At 42.8% G+C, this 17,603-nt stretch overlaps 3 protein-coding genes across 3 annotated transcripts in view; 2 read left to right on the top strand and 1 right to left on the bottom strand.

The window, feature by feature from the left end:
• CEP95 (centrosomal protein 95) overlaps positions 1-3,454 on the bottom strand; it is a 30,576-nt gene extending 27,122 nt beyond the window's left edge. The window contains exons 1-3 of the mRNA XM_007959903.1: positions 3,436-3,454; positions 1,880-2,008; positions 82-189 (exon numbers count right to left, since the gene is read on the bottom strand). Coding sequence (XP_007958094.1) covers positions 82-189; positions 1,880-2,008; positions 3,436-3,454 — 256 coding nt within the window. The remainder of the gene's footprint in view (positions 1-81; positions 190-1,879; positions 2,009-3,435) is intronic.
• An 859-nt stretch (positions 3,455-4,313) lies between these two features.
• Positions 4,314-10,702, top strand: DDX5 (DEAD-box helicase 5). The gene is made up of 13 exons (XM_007959715.2): positions 4,314-4,513; positions 5,756-5,921; positions 6,280-6,376; positions 6,464-6,597; positions 6,724-6,789; positions 6,915-7,056; positions 7,142-7,302; positions 7,404-7,576; positions 8,026-8,136; positions 8,359-8,420; positions 8,503-8,562; positions 9,804-10,028; positions 10,296-10,702. Exons 1-13 carry the CDS (start codon positions 4,470-4,472, stop codon positions 10,700-10,702), a joined length of 1,848 nt encoding a protein of 615 aa, XP_007957906.1. The 5' UTR covers positions 4,314-4,469.
• A 3,179-nt stretch (positions 10,703-13,881) lies between these two features.
• Positions 13,882-17,603, top strand: part of POLG2 (DNA polymerase gamma 2, accessory subunit) — a 17,989-nt gene continuing 14,267 nt past the window's right edge. The window contains exon 1 of the mRNA XM_007959718.2: positions 13,882-14,443. Coding sequence (XP_007957909.1) covers positions 13,882-14,443 — 562 coding nt within the window. The remainder of the gene's footprint in view (positions 14,444-17,603) is intronic.

The following is a 17,603-nucleotide window of genomic DNA, read 5'->3' on the forward strand; positions in this document are numbered from 1 at the left end:
AAAAAAAAAAAAAAAGGCAAGGGTTCTAATGAATTATTTTAATAAAATGCTTAACTATCTGAGAGTCCAGTATGTACTAACCTGTTATGTGAGACAAGCTGACCTGCAGGTAATCTAAGGCCAGTGAATCGATTACTGCTTGGACATTGTGTGCATCATCCTCCTGACTCCTTGGAATAACTATTAGATCTGTAGAAAAAGAGTTACGTAAGTTTTGCACCTATAAAGGTCCAAGTTTTTATCTGTGTCTAACCAGGATTCTGAGTAAACTCAACTACTACAAAAGTAGACTGCCCAAACAGAACAGGTTATAAAATCCAGATAGAGGTCACAGAGCCTGAATTCTACAAAGTAAAGTGTTCATGTATTCAACCACCATATGTATGTACACCATGATGAAAGAAGATAAAAAGCAAATGAACTTGCTGTCAAGTTGATTCTGACTCATGGTGACCCCAAGTGCTTCAGAACAGAACTGTGCTCCACAGGGTTTTCAATGGCTGTAACCTTACAGAGGTAGATCATCAGGCCTTACTCCTGTGGTGCTAGTGGGTGGGTTCAAACCACCAACCCTCAAGTTAGTAGTTGAGTGCAAACCGTACCACCCAGGGACCTTAATGGAAAATAAAAACCAACCAACCAACCAACATCAGATCCACTGTTGTCCATTCAAACTCACTGCGACCCCATGTGACACAGAGTAGAACTACTCCGTAGGGTTTCCTTGGCTGTACTCTTTTTGGAAGTAGATCACCAGGCCTTTCTTCCATGGTGCTTCTGGTGGGTTCCAACCACCAGCCTTCAGATTAGTAATGAGAGCAAACTGTTTTTGCCATCCAGGGACCTTACAAAGGATAAAGGGGTCCCTAAATTCAAGGAGCTGCTAATACCCTGATAAGGGAGCAAGACATGAGGTGAGTCTTTAACCTCTAATGGTAGCTGTTTTCCCAGAGCAACATGAGGAAAAAAAAAAAAAAAAAACCCAACCAGAGTAGCAGGTATGAATGCAGGAGTCTTATATGTCCTTTAAAAGAGCTTATTGGAAATTACAGTATAAAGAGTGTGGGAAATTTTTATTTTTGCAATGTTTCCTCCTCTCCCTTTTGTGGGAGGATTTTAATACCAAGTTAAGTTTGGAGTCTCATCTCTGGTATTGAGAAAGATGAATGTTTTGGGGCAGCATGGAAAAAGCATTTTAAAAGACTAGTCTAATAACTATATGCCACAGAGAATTAAAGACAGTTTGAGACTAGTATCAGAGATACTAGCTAGAGGCTATCCCATTAATCCAGGAAGTGAATGAGGGCACCAACTCATGGTAACAGTGGGAAAGGAAGACACTATACAGTTCTTAGCATCTTAGTGGTTAGTCCTAATCTAAAGAGATAGAGGCAGTAGAGGAAACTGTGGATAAGGGTCCTGAGAAATTTAACCTGGGATATAGCAAAAATGATGTGGTACCCCTAGAAGAAATGAGCAAACCACAACTTTCATGATGACAGGCCGTATAAATTTATTAATTATATTCTTGGTGAATCAGGTTCATAAAATACAAACATCAATTCTCACCTGTAATGCTAGTTATGTAACAGGACCCAACAAATTTAGGACATTTGAAGGTATACTTTCAGAGAGGGTGTGGCTTTCACAAGGCATTGGGCATAATTAGATTAAACAGTGATTATCAGGAAGAGTCAAACTGATTTGCTCAGGGCTATTATTATTGTGAGTGGGTCCCATAAGGTAATGGAAGCAATATCAAGATAGAAATAAGATGCAAACAAAGAGAAACACAAGATTTTATAATTACCAAAAGACTTAACTAGAGGCACTAGAAACTTCTGGCCCAAACAATTATTCCTGTCTTTAGTATCCTTACCTGGTACCCTTTCTCCTAAAATTGACTGATAAAGAGCAATAAAAACATTAGCATCACAATCTTCAAGTGCATGTATCCTCAGGTGTATGTGACATTTCGAAAGAAGGTTATTGGCAATGGTTACCCACTCTGTTGGGAAAGGAGGGGAAAAGATCAACGTGATATAGCATTAGGACAAGTCATACACATACGTTTAAAAACCAACCAGCCCCCACCAAAACAGACACTGAAGAACTCTGTAGAAAATAAGGAACTTGACAGTTAAAGAATTTCAAAGACCCTCTTAGGCATTTTTAAAGAAATGTTTAATTTGGGGGGTGACTTTCAGAGAGCTGTAATTTCAGTGTACTCAATACTATGATGCAAATCTGATTTTTACTGTTGCAACCTAAAATCCTAGTTATTCACTTGTAGTTTTTATTTTAGAAGTATTACAGAAATGTTTTCAGTTCAAGCATATTTACAAGTAAATGAGATTATGTCATAGAAACTAATTAATGGATGTAGCTTCAAATTCTCAATAGTACCAAACGTGTTTTCACTCAATTCTCTTGTGCAAAGCAGTATTTCTCTGGTGCCCAAATAGGTGGTGATTAACCTAAGCTGTTGAACACTACTCCATTTTGTGGGGTTTTTAAAAATTATTATATTTGATGTATTTGAAAAAAAAATGTGGGAACTACATAAAAACACTCCTGCATCCACCACCTAACCTTAGAACGAACACATTACAATACAGGCGAAGTTCTCTGTGTACTACTCCTTCCCCCTAATTACTCGTCCCTAAAATAATGCCGAGATTAGCAAAGTTAGAAGGCTGGAAACACTTGTTCCCTAAAACGATAAGCGATCGTGTGGAAACCAGTATTCAGAATTAGACACATCTTCATTGTGTTCTGGAAACATATGAGCATTATGCGGGGGATAGAAATTTCTATCAAAGTACACTATGTCCTGTCCCCGTTTCTCACGGTTGACAAAACCATGACAATTCGTTCGTACGCCGTTAGGGATAAAAGGCTCAAAGCGTCCTAGACAACCAAATCAACTCGCCTTCCAAAAGCCCGTGCCAGCCGGTAACCAACTCTAGAGGGCACTAAAGGGGGGGGGGGGAACCACCACTATTCTATATTGACGCGTCGTGACAGATCTCAAAGAGTGCTACTCCTCAAAAGTTCAATACAAATGCAGGTACGGCCTCAGTCCCGACAATGCAAGGGTAGAAAACACATCGACAGTGACCAGATACTTCAGAGAACTACAAGTCCGGGGTCGATCCTTTCTGACTGCTCTTTTCGCAATCTGGATGCGGGTTTGCTGACGGCCGTGCTGAGGGGCCATTCTCTCCCCGCTGCTTGACAGCCACGTAGCGGAAAACCGGGCTTAAACCACATCTATGGAGACCGCGGACTGCGACGGGGGTATGTGACAAGAGTCTCGCAGGCAGCCTAGACCCGGGTTCAGCCTGGCCCAGACCTCAAAATAAAGTGGACAAGGCTTTCGGGAAGTCTGACGGCTTCACTTCACACACAGCAGGGAGCCAGGCGGAGACTCACCCGCCTCGGTGTCGGCCATGTTGAGGAGGCAGGCCGCTGCCGAGCTCTCAGCCTTATGCGCGGGGGACGGTGTCCTGGAAGGGCCGCACAGGCTGCACCTAGCTGTGAGAAGAGGAAAGACGAAAGTAAAGTGCGGAGAAGGAGGGGTAAAAGAGGGAGGGACGTTAAAACGGCCTCTCGCCGCTGATTGGTCAGCAGAGGAGCACTTCCTTTCATAGCACGCGCCTCCGCGGCGGTTTGCGGGATCTAGATAACAATCTCCTCTGACAAGATCCCGCGAAGAGGTTCTCAGGTCGGTGGACTTCACAGTTCAGGGCACCCACCCCCCTTGACTGGTCTTCTAGGGGCAATAGACTAGAACTTCCGTTGAGCTATTTAGTTGTGTATTCCTCCGCCGAAGCCAACTCGGAAGTAGTGCGACCTACCCACCCGGTGGGCGGGGGAGATAGTCACGTGACAACACCAAGCTCCGCCTTCCCGGGTCACTTGGTTATGGGCGTGTAGGCTTTTAGATGTAAACATCTCCGAGTGAGGAGAGTGGGCAGGTTGGTAGTGGCCGCTTGATTTTCTAGGCTGGACCTGGAAATTGTTAGGGTGGGTTGCTTAAAGTGTATAAAAACGAGAAAAAGGTGAACAGTCTGGGGCATTGCGGTGGTGCATAGGTCCAGAGATGAAAAGGGAGAAAAACGGATGGCCCCGAGGGAAGGACTTGGGGGAGGGGGCGAAAACATGGCGGATTCCCGAACGCAGGCGGGCGTTGCGGCTTCTGCGCAGGGGGCGGAGTGATTAGGTCATAGAGCGGTTCCCAGCATCCTTTGCGGCGTAGGAGGCGGTCCAGACTATAAAACCGGCTGCCGGGAAGCGGCCGGCACCTCATTCATTTCCATCGGCCTTTGATTGTTCAGCTCTGGTCCTAGTCATCGCCGGCTCTCCGCTGCTGCCGCCCCCGCAAAGCTTCGCCGTCGCCACCCTTAGCGACTCTTGGCATCCGATTCTCTTCACTTCGTACCCCACCAACCGCAACCATTGACGCCATGTCGAGTTATTCCAGTGACCGAGACCGCGGCCGGGATCGAGGGTGAGTGTGGGAACCAATCTGTCAGGCCCAGGCGGGTGGGGGATGGGGGAGTAAAAGAGGGTGGTGGGGGTGGCGGGGACGCCACAGCGGGAACGTTGGTGTTCTTTTAGGCTATCTTTCGGCTTCATTAGTTGCAGGTTTACGCCATTTTGATATTTTTCTAAAACTGGATAGAGGTGATTTGTCTCGACGGCCCTTAAGTTCGCGCCGCCCCCCCGGGGGCGGGAGCGTCGGGCCCTCGACAATTTACCAGCTGTGGGGAGAATTCGGAGGAGTATATTAGCGAAGGAGAAGAAAACAGCACGCTTGGAAGCGGAAGAAGTAGCCGCGGTTAGATGCAGCCTTTCGAGAGGTGTTATAGCGGCCCGGGAGTTCTGTGGGAGTCCGCTTCCGACGCCATTGAGGCTGTGGGGTTAGGAGGGTGGAAGACGCCGATGGGTTCGGCCATGTGGCTGAGCCGTGGGTACAAAATGCCGGCCTCGGACATGGCGGCGGCGCCTTTGTTACCCCGCCCGGCGGAGGAGCTCAAAATGGCAGCGTCGAGAAAATGTGGCGCAGAGAGAAATGCGAGACAAAGGGGGAAGCGCCGCCCCAGCGGGAACGCCGCCCGAGCGACTCCGCCCGGGCCGGGACTCCTCCCCCGGTAGTCTCCGGCTCCTCCTCCTCCTCGTTTTGCTAGCATTATATAATTTTGTTACTGTGGTAGAGCTCTTAGGCGAGATCTATCCCCCAGTTCGCTCGGTTTCCTTGTATAAGTGTCCCCAAGGCCACCCCGTTGTTCTGCCTTTAGTATGTGGTCCCGTTATCCTTCAAACCGAAGCTCCTTTGCTTAAAAATAGCTGTATAAATAATATCGCTGCTAGGCTCCTCCCTTTTTGTATTTTTCGTCTCCTAGATACTTAATTCTTGAGCTCGTAGGAAAGACAATAGGCACCAGCTATTGTCTGTCCTTGTAATCTGAACTTGGCGTTTGGGCAGCCAGTTTCCGCAGGATAAATCCCGGCTGCTTAACCTGGCCTTAATCGTGTGCCTTTAGAACGACGGGAACTGAGATACAAGATGCTAATCGTTTAGACTGTTGAAGGACTACTAACTGTGGTTCTAGGTTTTCTTTCTCTGGGAGATTGTTTTTGATTGGAAGTCTGATTTGAATGATTTGCAGCGGGTGCCAAGGGAGGGTAAATAAGTGTGTGTCAGCCCATAGCATAGAGGTTTGGAAATACGAATTACTTTTAATTTCAGGTTTGGGGCGCCTCGATTTGGAGGAAGTAGGGCAGGCCCCCTCTCTGGAAAGAAGTTTGGAAACCCTGGGGAGAAACTAGTTAAAAAGAAGTGGAATCTTGATGAGCTGCCTAAATTTGAGAAGAATTTTTATCAAGAACACCCTGATTTGGCTAGGCGCACAGCGGTGAGTATGTTGTTGTCGTGCCTTTTTCTGGCTGTAACCCAATCATGGTTTTTAGTAAATCAAAATCTAACTACAAGTATGTCTGAAAATTACCTGGCTTCATAATTGGAAAAGAGGTGTGATTCAGCTGTTTCACTTTTGGAAACAGATGGCTTTGTGTTTTTTTTTCTCAGAATATTTGAGGGTAAGTAATGAGTGGTGCTTGTGTTTTATGGGGTTTTCATATAGGAAGCTAGTCTTTGAAACCAAGACTGCTTTAAAGAAGCTAGTATATGATGAGTTCCAAGCCTATCAGTTACATACTTAGTTAGGGGAGTTTGTCATGACACTTACAAGATTATTGTAATTGTTATTACAGCAAGATGTGGAGACATACAGAAGAAGCAAGGAAATTACGGTTAGAGGTCACAACTGCCCAAAGCCAGTTTTAAATTTTTATGAAGCAAACTTCCCTGGTAAGTGCTAGTTTTGAATTCCACTTTTATTTCCTTCCTTTCTCTTTGTATTACTAAATTTTGTTACATTGCTGTCATTAATTACAGCAAATGTCATGGATGTGATTGCAAGACAGAACTTTACTGAACCTACTGCTATTCAAGCTCAGGGATGGCCAGTTGCTTTAAGTGGGTTGGATATGGTTGGAGTAGCACAGACTGGATCCGGGAAAACATTGTCTGTAAGTCTGAGACCACTTTTGAGTACTCTATTGTATATGCTTAAAAAAAATGGATTTGGAATTAATAATTAATATGTTTCTCTCTTCCCCAACCTCGCGTGTCTCCCCCCCCCAATCCCTCAACAGTATTTGCTGCCAGCCATTGTCCACATCAATCATCAGCCATTCCTAGAGAGAGGTGATGGGCCTATTGTAAGTATATGTTTCCCTAATTTTTGATAAGTATGTGTAGAGATTTGTAGAATGCCTAGCAAAACAAATTCCCAATTTAAGACAAGGATCCAGGTCTGTGCTAAAAGCTATTGTGCTTTCTACAGTGCTTGGTGCTGGCGCCAACTCGGGAACTGGCCCAACAGGTGCAGCAAGTAGCTGCTGAATATTGTAGAGCATGTCGTTTGAAGTCTACTTGCATCTATGGTGGTGCTCCCAAGGGACCACAAATACGTGATTTGGAGAGAGGTGTGTAGTAGAAAAGCTTTTATTTGTCACCAAAGGGTGCTAAGAATTCTAGATGCTATGGTTACATTGATGTATTTAATTGAAGGTGTAGAAATCTGTATTGCGACACCTGGAAGACTGATTGACTTTTTAGAATGTGGGAAAACCAATCTGAGAAGAACAACCTACCTTGTCCTTGATGAAGCAGATAGAATGCTTGATATGGGCTTCGAACCCCAAATACGGAAGATTGTGGATCAGATAAGAGTGAGTGCCCTTAAACATGTTGTTTTTTTCACACTTAACTCTTGAATTCATTCTTAGTCAGTTCTGTGCTAATTTCCCCAAAAAATATTTCTTTCCTTTAGCCTGATAGGCAGACCCTAATGTGGAGCGCAACTTGGCCGAAAGAAGTAAGACAGCTTGCTGAAGACTTCCTGAAAGATTACATTCACATAAATATTGGTGCACTAGAACTGAGCGCAAACCACAACATTCTTCAGATTGTTGATGTGTGTCATGATGTGGAGAAGGATGAAAAGTAAGTGTTCTGTAAGTTTTACTAATTTCAAAAACAGTTTTGTTTATATAAATGGAATCACTGTTCCAAAATGGGTAAGCTTCTTAAAGGTGCTTGGCATTTGGGTGGAATCTGAACATGTATATTTAAAATTCCTCTAGCTTTTCTTCTGAATCCATTACTTAACCCTCAAATATTCTGAGAAAGAAAAAACAAAGCCATCTGTTTCCAAAAGTGAAACAGCTGAATCACATCTCTTTCCCCAATTATGGTTACCAGTACTCTAATACTCCTATAGGAGCAGGAACTCTCCATCCTGTGAGTTTACTTAAGGATCAAGAATACAGTTGCTTCCTAAGTGGTTAAGCAGGTGTTTCCTCTTCGACTTACAGGCAGTGAAAAAGAATTTGTTTCATTGAACAGATTTGGACCATGAACTTACTTATATTCATTTTTTCCCTTTTTCATAGGCTTATTCGGCTCATGGAAGAGATTATGAGTGAGAAGGAGAATAAAACTATTGTTTTTGTTGAAACCAAAAGAAGATGTGATGAACTTACCAGAAAAATGAGGCGAGATGGGTATGTGGGCTTCCTTTAGTAAAGCTGATTAGTAGAGGAAGGGTGAAATTTAGGAGTAATGAGTTTGAGTTTTATGGATAGACTTAACCTGTTACTGTAGGACAAGTGTATTTCCGATGAGCTAAAATAGATCTGTGACCAAAAATGGTAATGTGCTAGGCCAGAATCTACTATCAGTATCAGCTTTTAAATGTGATCTAATACAACTTAACTTTAATTTAGGTGGCCTGCCATGGGTATCCATGGTGATAAGAGTCAACAAGAACGAGACTGGGTTCTAAATGGTAAGTGTTTCAAATGAAGACTCCCCCCCCCCCCTTCGAATTCTGCTCAGGTTGATGCTCATACATATGTCTTTCTTTGCAGAATTCAAACATGGAAAAGCTCCTATTCTGATTGCTACAGATGTGGCCTCCAGAGGGCTAGGTTAGTACAAACTCGCATTCATGGCTTGGTTTCCCAGAAGATCTCCATACAGTTTTTTTTTAAAGAAAGTTTATTGCTTTCTTTAACCTCTGCATTTTTTCTAAGTTTTTTTTTCACATAAAGGTGCAGTCTTTGTGGCAAGGCCTAGGCATGACAATCGGAGGACTCGAGGGGGATGGAGGACTAGTGATCGGCTGGCTGCTTCCAGTCGATTAGAGAGGTGAAAAGCTGAAAGTGTGCCAGTAATCTTCAAAAGGCAGAACATACCACCTCTGCCCCGTAAACTGTTCTCTCCGGGAGGGAAATGGAAGTTACCCTCACAGTTCACTGCCGTGGTATTTCTTCTGTCCCATGCTTTGCATGACTGCCATGGTACAGCATTGTTTCAAACTGTTTCCTGTGATCTGTGGGTCTTTGCGTTTCAGTGAGTTTGCTGAAATGTCGAAGAAATATTTCCAAACTTCAGAGTTCAATGAAATTTTTGTTCAAGTTTGAAATGGAGAGAGCAGCTTTAAAAGGTACTAAGCCTTTACAAATTGGTGAGTACTGGCACATGAGCTCTAGAGCAGGTGCACTTTCTCACACTTAGTCAGTGGGAAAAGAAAGCAGTGCTCGAAAGTTCCTCCCTCACCTACACAGTAGTCGTCATGTCGAGACCTGCCAGAGAGAGACACATTCTCAAGTGAATCCTGGCTTCTTGGAAGCGCTTGCCTAGACGAGACACAGTGCATAAAAACAACTTTTGGGGGACAGGTATGTTTTTCTTGCAGCTGCGGTTGTAAGGTCTTGGCAAGACGAGCAGTGTGGCCAGAATTTTGAACAGATGAGTGTGTAACGCAAAGGACCACGTACATTTTTGTTTAAAGGTCCTCAAAAAAGAGCACATGAAGAGGTTGCTGTGAACTTTTAAGTGGCCCTACTGCGCAGAAGCAATCAGATGTCACTTGATGATCTGTAAGGGGACTTCTTGATCTGGGAATGTTCTAGGGAATATATGTCCTTTTGGTAGGCTTATCAATGGGTGGGTGATGAGACTTAAAAAGATGACATGTGCATTTCTTCTTTTTTTTTTTTCAACCTCAATGGTATTCCTACAGGGAATGGATAACCATTTTAACTGTATTTTTTGCAGCCCGTACCTTCTTGGGAATACAATTGTCTAACTTTTTATTTTTGGTCTGGCTGTTGTGGTGTGCAAAACTCTGTACATTGCTATTTTGCCACACTGCAACACCTTACAGATGTGGAAGATGTGAAATTTGTCATCAATTATGACTACCCTAACTCCTCAGAGGATTATATTCATCGAATTGGAAGAACTGCTCGCAGTACCAAAACAGGCACCGCATACACTTTCTTTACACCTAATAACATAAAACAAGTGAGCGACCTTATCTCTGTGCTTCGTGAAGCCAATCAAGCAATTAATCCCAAGTTGCTTCAGTTGGTCGAAGACAGAGGTTCAGGTAAGACTACCCTTCAATGAAAAATGATGATTTGGGGCCACGTGGTTGTCTAAGAATCAATTTAAATGGGAATGGAGGGCAGGTAAAATCTTATATGTGAATCTTAAGCTGAGAAATTTTGAAACATTGCATATCTGTAGTAAAGCTGGGAAGCGGAAGCATTTCCTATCTATAGTGATAAACCTGTAGTGAGTAGAGGTAACTAGTTTACTGTTTTATCATTGATTCGTGTCATGAAAATAATCAAATTGCAATTATTTTTGACAGGTCGTTCCAGGGGTAGAGGAGGCATGAAGGATGACCGTCGGGACAGATACTCCGCAGGCAAAAGGGGTGGATTCAATACCTTTAGAGACAGGGAAAATTATGACAGAGGTTACTCTAGTCTGCTTAAGAGAGATTTTGGGGCAAAAACTCAAAATGGTGTTTACAGTGCTGCAAATTACACCAATGGGAGCTTTGGAAGTAATTTTGTGTCTGCTGGTATACAGACCAGTTTTAGGACTGGTAATCCAACAGGGACTTACCAGAATGGTTATGATAGCACTCAGCAATATGGAACTAATGTTCCAAATATGCACAATGGGATGAACCAACAGGCGGCATATGCATATCCTGCTACTGCAGCTGCACCTATGATTGGTTATCCAATGCCAACAGGATATTCCCAATAAGACTTTAGAGGTATATGTAAATGTCTGTTTTTCATAATTGCTCTTTATATTGTGTGTTATCAGACAAGATAGTTATTTAAGAAACATGGGAAATGCAGAAATGACTGCAGTGCAGCAGTAATTATGGTGCACTTTTTCGCTATTTAAGTTGGATATTTCTCTACATTCCTGAAACAATTTTTAGGTTTTTTTTGTACTAGAAAATGCAGGCAGTGTTTTCACAAAAGTTAAATGTACAGTGATTTGAAATACAATAAATGAAGGCAATGCATGGCCTTCCAATAAAAAATATTTGAAGACTGAATTAAGTGGAAATTGTATTTTATTTTACGTATATAATGTCATGTAAAACTTGGCTTAACGGTTTGTTTTGAATTATAAAAGCTGAATTGACTGTTTCTTCTTTTCCATTCCTTTAATTTTGGGAGGTGGGAGGGGGATCAGAAGGCTTTTTTTTTTTTTTTTTTTTTAAATAAGCATCTGTTCATAATGCAAGCATTAAAATGGGATTGATGCTGATACATTTATAATTTTTAATTAAATTGCATAAAGGCTTTATGTCAAGTCATTTAACTTGTCATTTAACCGATTTTTCTTCCTTATTAACAGAATGGTTAAATGATAAATAGTAAAGTAGATGTGAAGTAATCAGTTGGCTAACTCTACCTTCAAAACTTAGTGTGGGAACATGAATGACTTAGTTCCTTTTACAAAATTTACAAATTGAGAAGCTCCAAATAACTTTTTTTTCAAAAACTTATTTGTGCTCTTGGCTATATTGTGAATTACCAAAATGTTGAACAACACTGAAAGACATGAAGTTGAGTCCTATAAAATGGCCAAGTTTCATCTAACTTGGTAAGATAAGATTGGTTTTCAGTGTTCTTTGTGCGGGTTTTATGTAGATGATAGTCTTCACGGGCTTCTGGGGCTCTTCACCCTAGTCACACTGGGAGTCATGAATGTCTTTCAGTGATTCAGGGAATTCCAGAGGTCTTGAAATTGTGTGGTCTGATCCTTCAAACTAACAGGAAAAACTCTCATCAGAATTAATGCTTAATCGAGAGGAGGCAACATAACCAAAAGCACAGTGAATACAAGGTTCAACCTGGGTTTATTGCTAGGAGGATCCAAGGGATAGCTTTAGTATTAACCCACCCATCTTAACTTTTCTAATCCTTTATTTCAATAATTAATCAGAAGTAAGCAGGTTTGAATGTCTTTCCAGAGCGTCTGGTACATGTTTTGCCAGGGGAGGTCCTTTTAAAGTCAGTATTGGGCATTAATTATTATTAGCTCCCTTATCTCTAAAGTATAAAACAAAATTGGAGGATGGGAGTGGTATTTCTAGGGCAAATAACATTGAAGACTGGATTTGGCCTTTAATTTTTAATGTCATGGTTACTCAAATTCATTATGAGTTAAAAGGCTTTCAGGGTAGGTTGGAGCATTTATTACATATTTTACTGTTTAATGTCTTAATCTGTAAACAATTACATGATTGTGGAGGTGTGGGAAACATTTACCTATTGATCTTTCAAGTACGTTTGAAAAGACGGTCCACTTTTTAGCATGTGTGTTTTGTCCAGCCTGTGGTTGTCTTAACTAATAAATGTGATTTTTCTCCCCATTCTCGCTTTTTCTTATTTGCGTATAGGCCTCTTCCCTGATGTGGGCTTGAGTGCAGAAACTCACTTGTTAACAGTGGTCATGTTTGCAGTTAATCAGTACAACTGCATCCCAGCAATATTATGGTTTTGTTTTTTATTTTCGCTTGATGCTTTATAAACCTTTGTTCATGTGCTTGTGCCAGTCACATGATCAAAACCCTTTATTACTGTGTTACATTAACCCAATTGCTCTGTACCACCTTTTCATAAAGTGCCCCTCTTCTTGGTAGTCCAGTGATGTCCAGTAGCTTGTCCTTAAACCTGGACTGTGAGTTCATAACCACTTAGAGGGAATCATGGACTTGGAATTGGCTGATCTCCTGAATTTGGCCTGTACCAGTTTTTCACTATCTGGTCTAAAAGATTGTATATATGTCATGAACCTGTCAAAAAACATGGATCTCTGTATATTAAAAAGGTAGTTTTAAATCTTGCTGGATTTGGTGTCAAACCCTTAGGTCTCCTGATAACAGTTATACATTGACAGTGTGCCTTGAAGTCCCCTGGAGGCCTTGATAAAGGTGGCTGGGCTGCTTGCCCAGGGGTTACGGTTGCTGCTGTTGCTTCCCAGCTGATGCCTGTAATGCTGGCTTGGCACTGGCCTTGGAAGACTACTGCAAGGTGTGAAGGGGCTACACTGCAATTTTAAGCCTCCCCTTATCTCACCAAGTGGTTGTGATTCAAGACACATAACTGCTATTGCATTTGCCTGGAGTTTTTGTGAAGGCCCAGATCTTAGAAATTCATCACAAAGCATTGTTTTTGAAAATGGAGTCTGTTTATTTTCATAAGCATGTAAGATTGAAAAGGTGCTTTTAAGTGATGATTTGGTAAACAAATACACTGATCCCACTTTGTCATACTGTGGTGATGTGTGTGTTAAAATACTCGAAGCTATGCTACTGGTGTTGAAATACGGCCACCCGTGGGGGTCAGGTTTCAGTGGAACTCCCACACTAACTAGGAAGAAAGATCTTAAATCCAGCCAGTAAAACACAGTATTGCCCAGTGTAGCTCTGGAAAATGCGCTCCCTGTGTTGGAAGACACTCAAAATACAATGGCCGGAACAATGGACTCAAATCACGAAGATGGCGCAGGACCAGCAACGTTTCCTAATGTACATACAAAGGTCGCTATAAATTGAAGTCTGGTAAAGCTGACAGTGTTTACAGCAGGGTAGTGAACACTAGATAGAAATTACCCTTACAGTGCTGACGAGGACAGACAAAAACCTCAATTAGAGCAAGGTTTGAGGTGCTAAACGCAAAGAACAGCTTCCAGGGGATGGACATCAAAGCCTTATTCCGCAAGGGCGGATAGGAGTGGGGAGAGGACCAGGTGCTGGCGGGGCCGGAGCGCGTTGACGTACTTCCGTGGGTGGGGCCTGCCGCCCGCGCGCACGCTGGCTTCCGTTTGGCCTGCGCTGTTGGCTCTCGGAGTTCTATGGTTGTGGCGGTTTATTGAGATTGGCTAAATTGAGAGCTCTTTTGCTGTAACTCGGGAAGGAGATGCGCTCTGGTGCAGCGGTCAGGGCCTGCTGTAAAACCTGCGGGTGCCTATTCTCTGGGTTTGGGAGTCTAGTGGGTGGGGGGAAGCTGGAACGCTTGATGGAAAGGAGCAGCTACGTCGGAAGGCAGCTGAGGTGGTACGCGGAGCTCCCTCGGGGGAGCGAGCCGAGAGAAGTCCCCGAGTCTGGCGAGGGGAGCGAGGCGCTGTTAGAGATCTGTCAGAGAAGGCATTTCCTCAGTGGAACTCAGCGACAGCTTAGCCGAGATTCCCTTCTGAGTGGGTGCCACCCCGGCTTTGGACACTTGGGCATAGAGTTGCGGAAGAACCTAGCCGCGGAATGGTGGTCCTCGGTGGTGGTGTTCAGGGAGCAGGTCTTCCCGGTGGACGCCCTCCACCACGAGCCAGGCCCTTTGCTTCCGGGGGACAATGCCTTCAGGTTAGTTTCTGCAGAAACTCTACGCGAAATCTTGCAAGACAAAGAGCTGAGTAAGGAACAGCTTGTAGCATTTCTTGAGAACTTATTAAAAACTTCTGGGAAACTACGGGAGACCCTTCTTCACGGTATGCTTCACGATTCCCTGCTTCAAAATAAGTCTCGGGGGGCAGGCTGGCTCCATGTGCAGGGGACTGCAGCTGGCCCTGTATTCGCATGGCGACAAAGTTGTCTGAGTCTCGGGGTTTGGGTGGTTTATAGTCGGGTATATTGGTTGTGCTTCTACCCTGGAGAAGGTGGTTGGATCCTTGCTGTTCCTTAAGGGATCTTGGCTGAAGGACCTGACCAACGCTCTCACCGTCACTGAACAACCGGAGAATCAGGTCCTAAATTCGGTCATCCGTTCGAGCCATTTATTCGCTGTTCCCAAAATTTTTTATACCGGGAGTTCTCTTCAGTTTTACATAGAACTGATAAAACACTTTTCTAGAGCAAAAAGACACTCTCCCCCCGGTGTTTCTTTCTTTCTTTTTTAATGGATTTTATTGAAATATAATTTATGTACAGTGAAATACACAAAACTAAAGTGACATGCGTCAGTGCATTTTTTTTTCCAGTGTTCCCTCCTTTCCCCTCCCACCCCTGGCAATCAACCAAGAAAGTTTCCCTCCCTGTGTAAACCTTTGCTTGACCCTCCACAACAAGGAACTAATACTATATTGTTTTTCTGTGATTGACTTTGTCACTCAGCATCATGTTCTCCAAGTTCATCCATATTAGGCGGTGTTTTGCAGACTGTACATTGTTCTTTAGTGCTGCAAAGCATTCCATTAGGTGTATGTACCATAGTTTGGTCATCCACTCTTCCGCTATAAGTCTTAGGGAGATAAGTCCCTTGCCAGATATGTAATTATTGGCCAATATGAATTTGTTGCTGTCATTTTTGTTAGGTGCTTTCTCGTGGTGTCAATTTCTTTGTTCCATATAATTTTCTATGCTTAGCTCGTTTTGTTTATGAATCATGTTATCACTTCTTTCATTGTTGTTGTTTTAGTATTTGCTGAATATTTATGCTGGTCCTCTTTTTTTGATGTGAAAGTTTATCATTTTTCTTTGAGGTTACCCTGTGATTTATAGTTTTCTTCCCAAGTTTAGAACAGTCTGTAGTTGTCTTGACTTCTCTACCATCTGGAAGTTCTGTAATGACAGTTTTTTCCCTCGTTTTGGTTTGTAGTTGTCCTCACTTGTCAATTGATGTCTCTGGTTCCCTGTTTACAATCTTGTAGGCTTATTTACTTTGGATACTTCCGTAGCTGGGTTGGTTTTTGGGTTTTATTATCATGTGTGTTAATGGTCAGTTGTTGGCTGTTGTTGCTTCTCTGTCCAGAGGGCTCCCTTTAGCATCTCTTGTAAGGTTGGTCTGGTTTTAACAAATTCCCTTAATTTCTGCTTCTCTGGAAATGTCCTAGTTTGACCATCATATTGGAGGGACAGTTTTGCTAGGTACATAATTCTTGATTGGAAATTTTTCTCTTTCAGGGTTCTATATATACCATCCCATTTTCTTCTGGCTTTCATGGTTTCTACTGAGAAACACCAGTTTAGTCTTATTGCTTGCCCCTTGTAGGTAACTTTGTTTCCTTTCCAAAGAAGTGTTCAGGTATTTGCCTCAATCTCACTGATTCTGTCTTCCATTGATTCAGTTCTGCTCCTTTGCCAATTCAATGTCTTATCTATTTCTGAAAATACATTATTAATCTTCTGGATTTCTATGTGTACATTTTGTATCATTTCTAATTTTTCATTTATTTTGTCATTTTGTTCTTGTATTGCCTTTTGAAATTGTTCTAGGGTTTTCTCTGTGTTTTCCTTGATCTGTCTCTCAATTTGTTGAAGATACCTAATTATAATTCTTTTGAATTCCTTATCAGGGAGTTCCAATGCTACGTCTTCCTCAGAGATGTGTTTTGGATCTGTATCCTGGTACCTTGTTTCTCCTGCTTTATCTTGCTTCTTTGTGTTGACTGTGATGCTCTGTTGTCTCCGAGGTATTGTGATGTGTTTGTGATTATATTTAATTGGCGATTGTATGTTGGAGTGACTTTAGTTGACAGCACTTATACACTTACCACTTGTCTCCTGTCCTGTTGTCAGTCTCTCGTATGTCCCTGCCGACCTTAGCAAACAGAGCCTGTTCTTAGGTCCCTGGAATCTGAATGAGAATGCTGTCACTTTAAAATCCAAAATGGTTGCCACTGGTAAAGATTCAAAATGGCTGTCCCCTCTATCACTTTAAATATCCAAAATGGCTGCCATGTGTAAACCATCAAAATGGCTGCGCCCTCCAGACAGCAGAAAGTCAACAACTCAGGTTGTCTCCCTCCTTGCTGTTTCCCTTCCTAGTCATAGGCCACCAATACAGTCATCCCTGAAGCCCTTGATGACCAGGGCTGATCTTTAGGTCAATTCTCATGTCCCAACACCACTTGGAAACATTCAGGCTGTTGGTCCCGTCAGAGTAGCTGACAGTCCGCAACTCCGACCGTCTCTGTACTCACTGTTTTCATTCAGGTTTTTCCACTAGTTGGTGCCTAATCCACTTCTGTGTAGTTCCTTTCAAAGCTCAGGGCTCCAGGATTATCTTCTGTATCTCTGTCAATTGGTTTCTCTTTTCTTTGTTGAAGAGGGTCTGTGTCTGCTTGCTTTTCCAGTTTACCTGAAGCCCCCCCCCCATCCTTTTGTTATTGAAATCTGATCTGCAGCCTATTGTTTGAGTTTGCAAAACAATCCGTGCCTGCTGACCAAGAGGTCAGTGGTTGAACCTGCCAGCCACTCCCCAGGAGGAAGCTGAGGTAGTCTGATGCTGTAAAGATTTACAACCTTGGAAACCCTAAGGGGCAATTCTACCCTGTCCTATAGGGTTGCTGTGAGTAGATGGTAAGGAGTTGTTTGGTATTTGTCTTTAAAAGTCTTCTGAAAAAAATAACAACTTTTTCACATGACAGGCTTGCTGCCACAGCATCTCACCTTTGCAAAATGTTGTTCCTGACATTTTCCCTTAAGTGGTGCTATAAAGTACTTTTAGATCACTTAAATGTCCATGGCACTCTGAAAAGTAGCACCCATATTGTAGCCTTTTAATATTTCATTAATGAAATAAGTAAACTAAAACAAACTGGTGTGTCGTCGTGATAGTTTTGATTTGTAGTGCTCTAAGTTGTTTTGTAGGAGCTCTGGTGGCATAGTGCCTAAGGCATTTGACTGCTAACCAGAAGGCTGGTGGTTCAG

This window comes from Orycteropus afer, unplaced genomic scaffold (assembly GCF_000298275.1).
Source record: "Orycteropus afer afer isolate SDZICR_OR568_19922 unplaced genomic scaffold, OryAfe1.0 scaffold00018, whole genome shotgun sequence".
Classification (NCBI taxonomy): Eukaryota; Metazoa; Chordata; class Mammalia; order Tubulidentata; family Orycteropodidae; genus Orycteropus; species Orycteropus afer.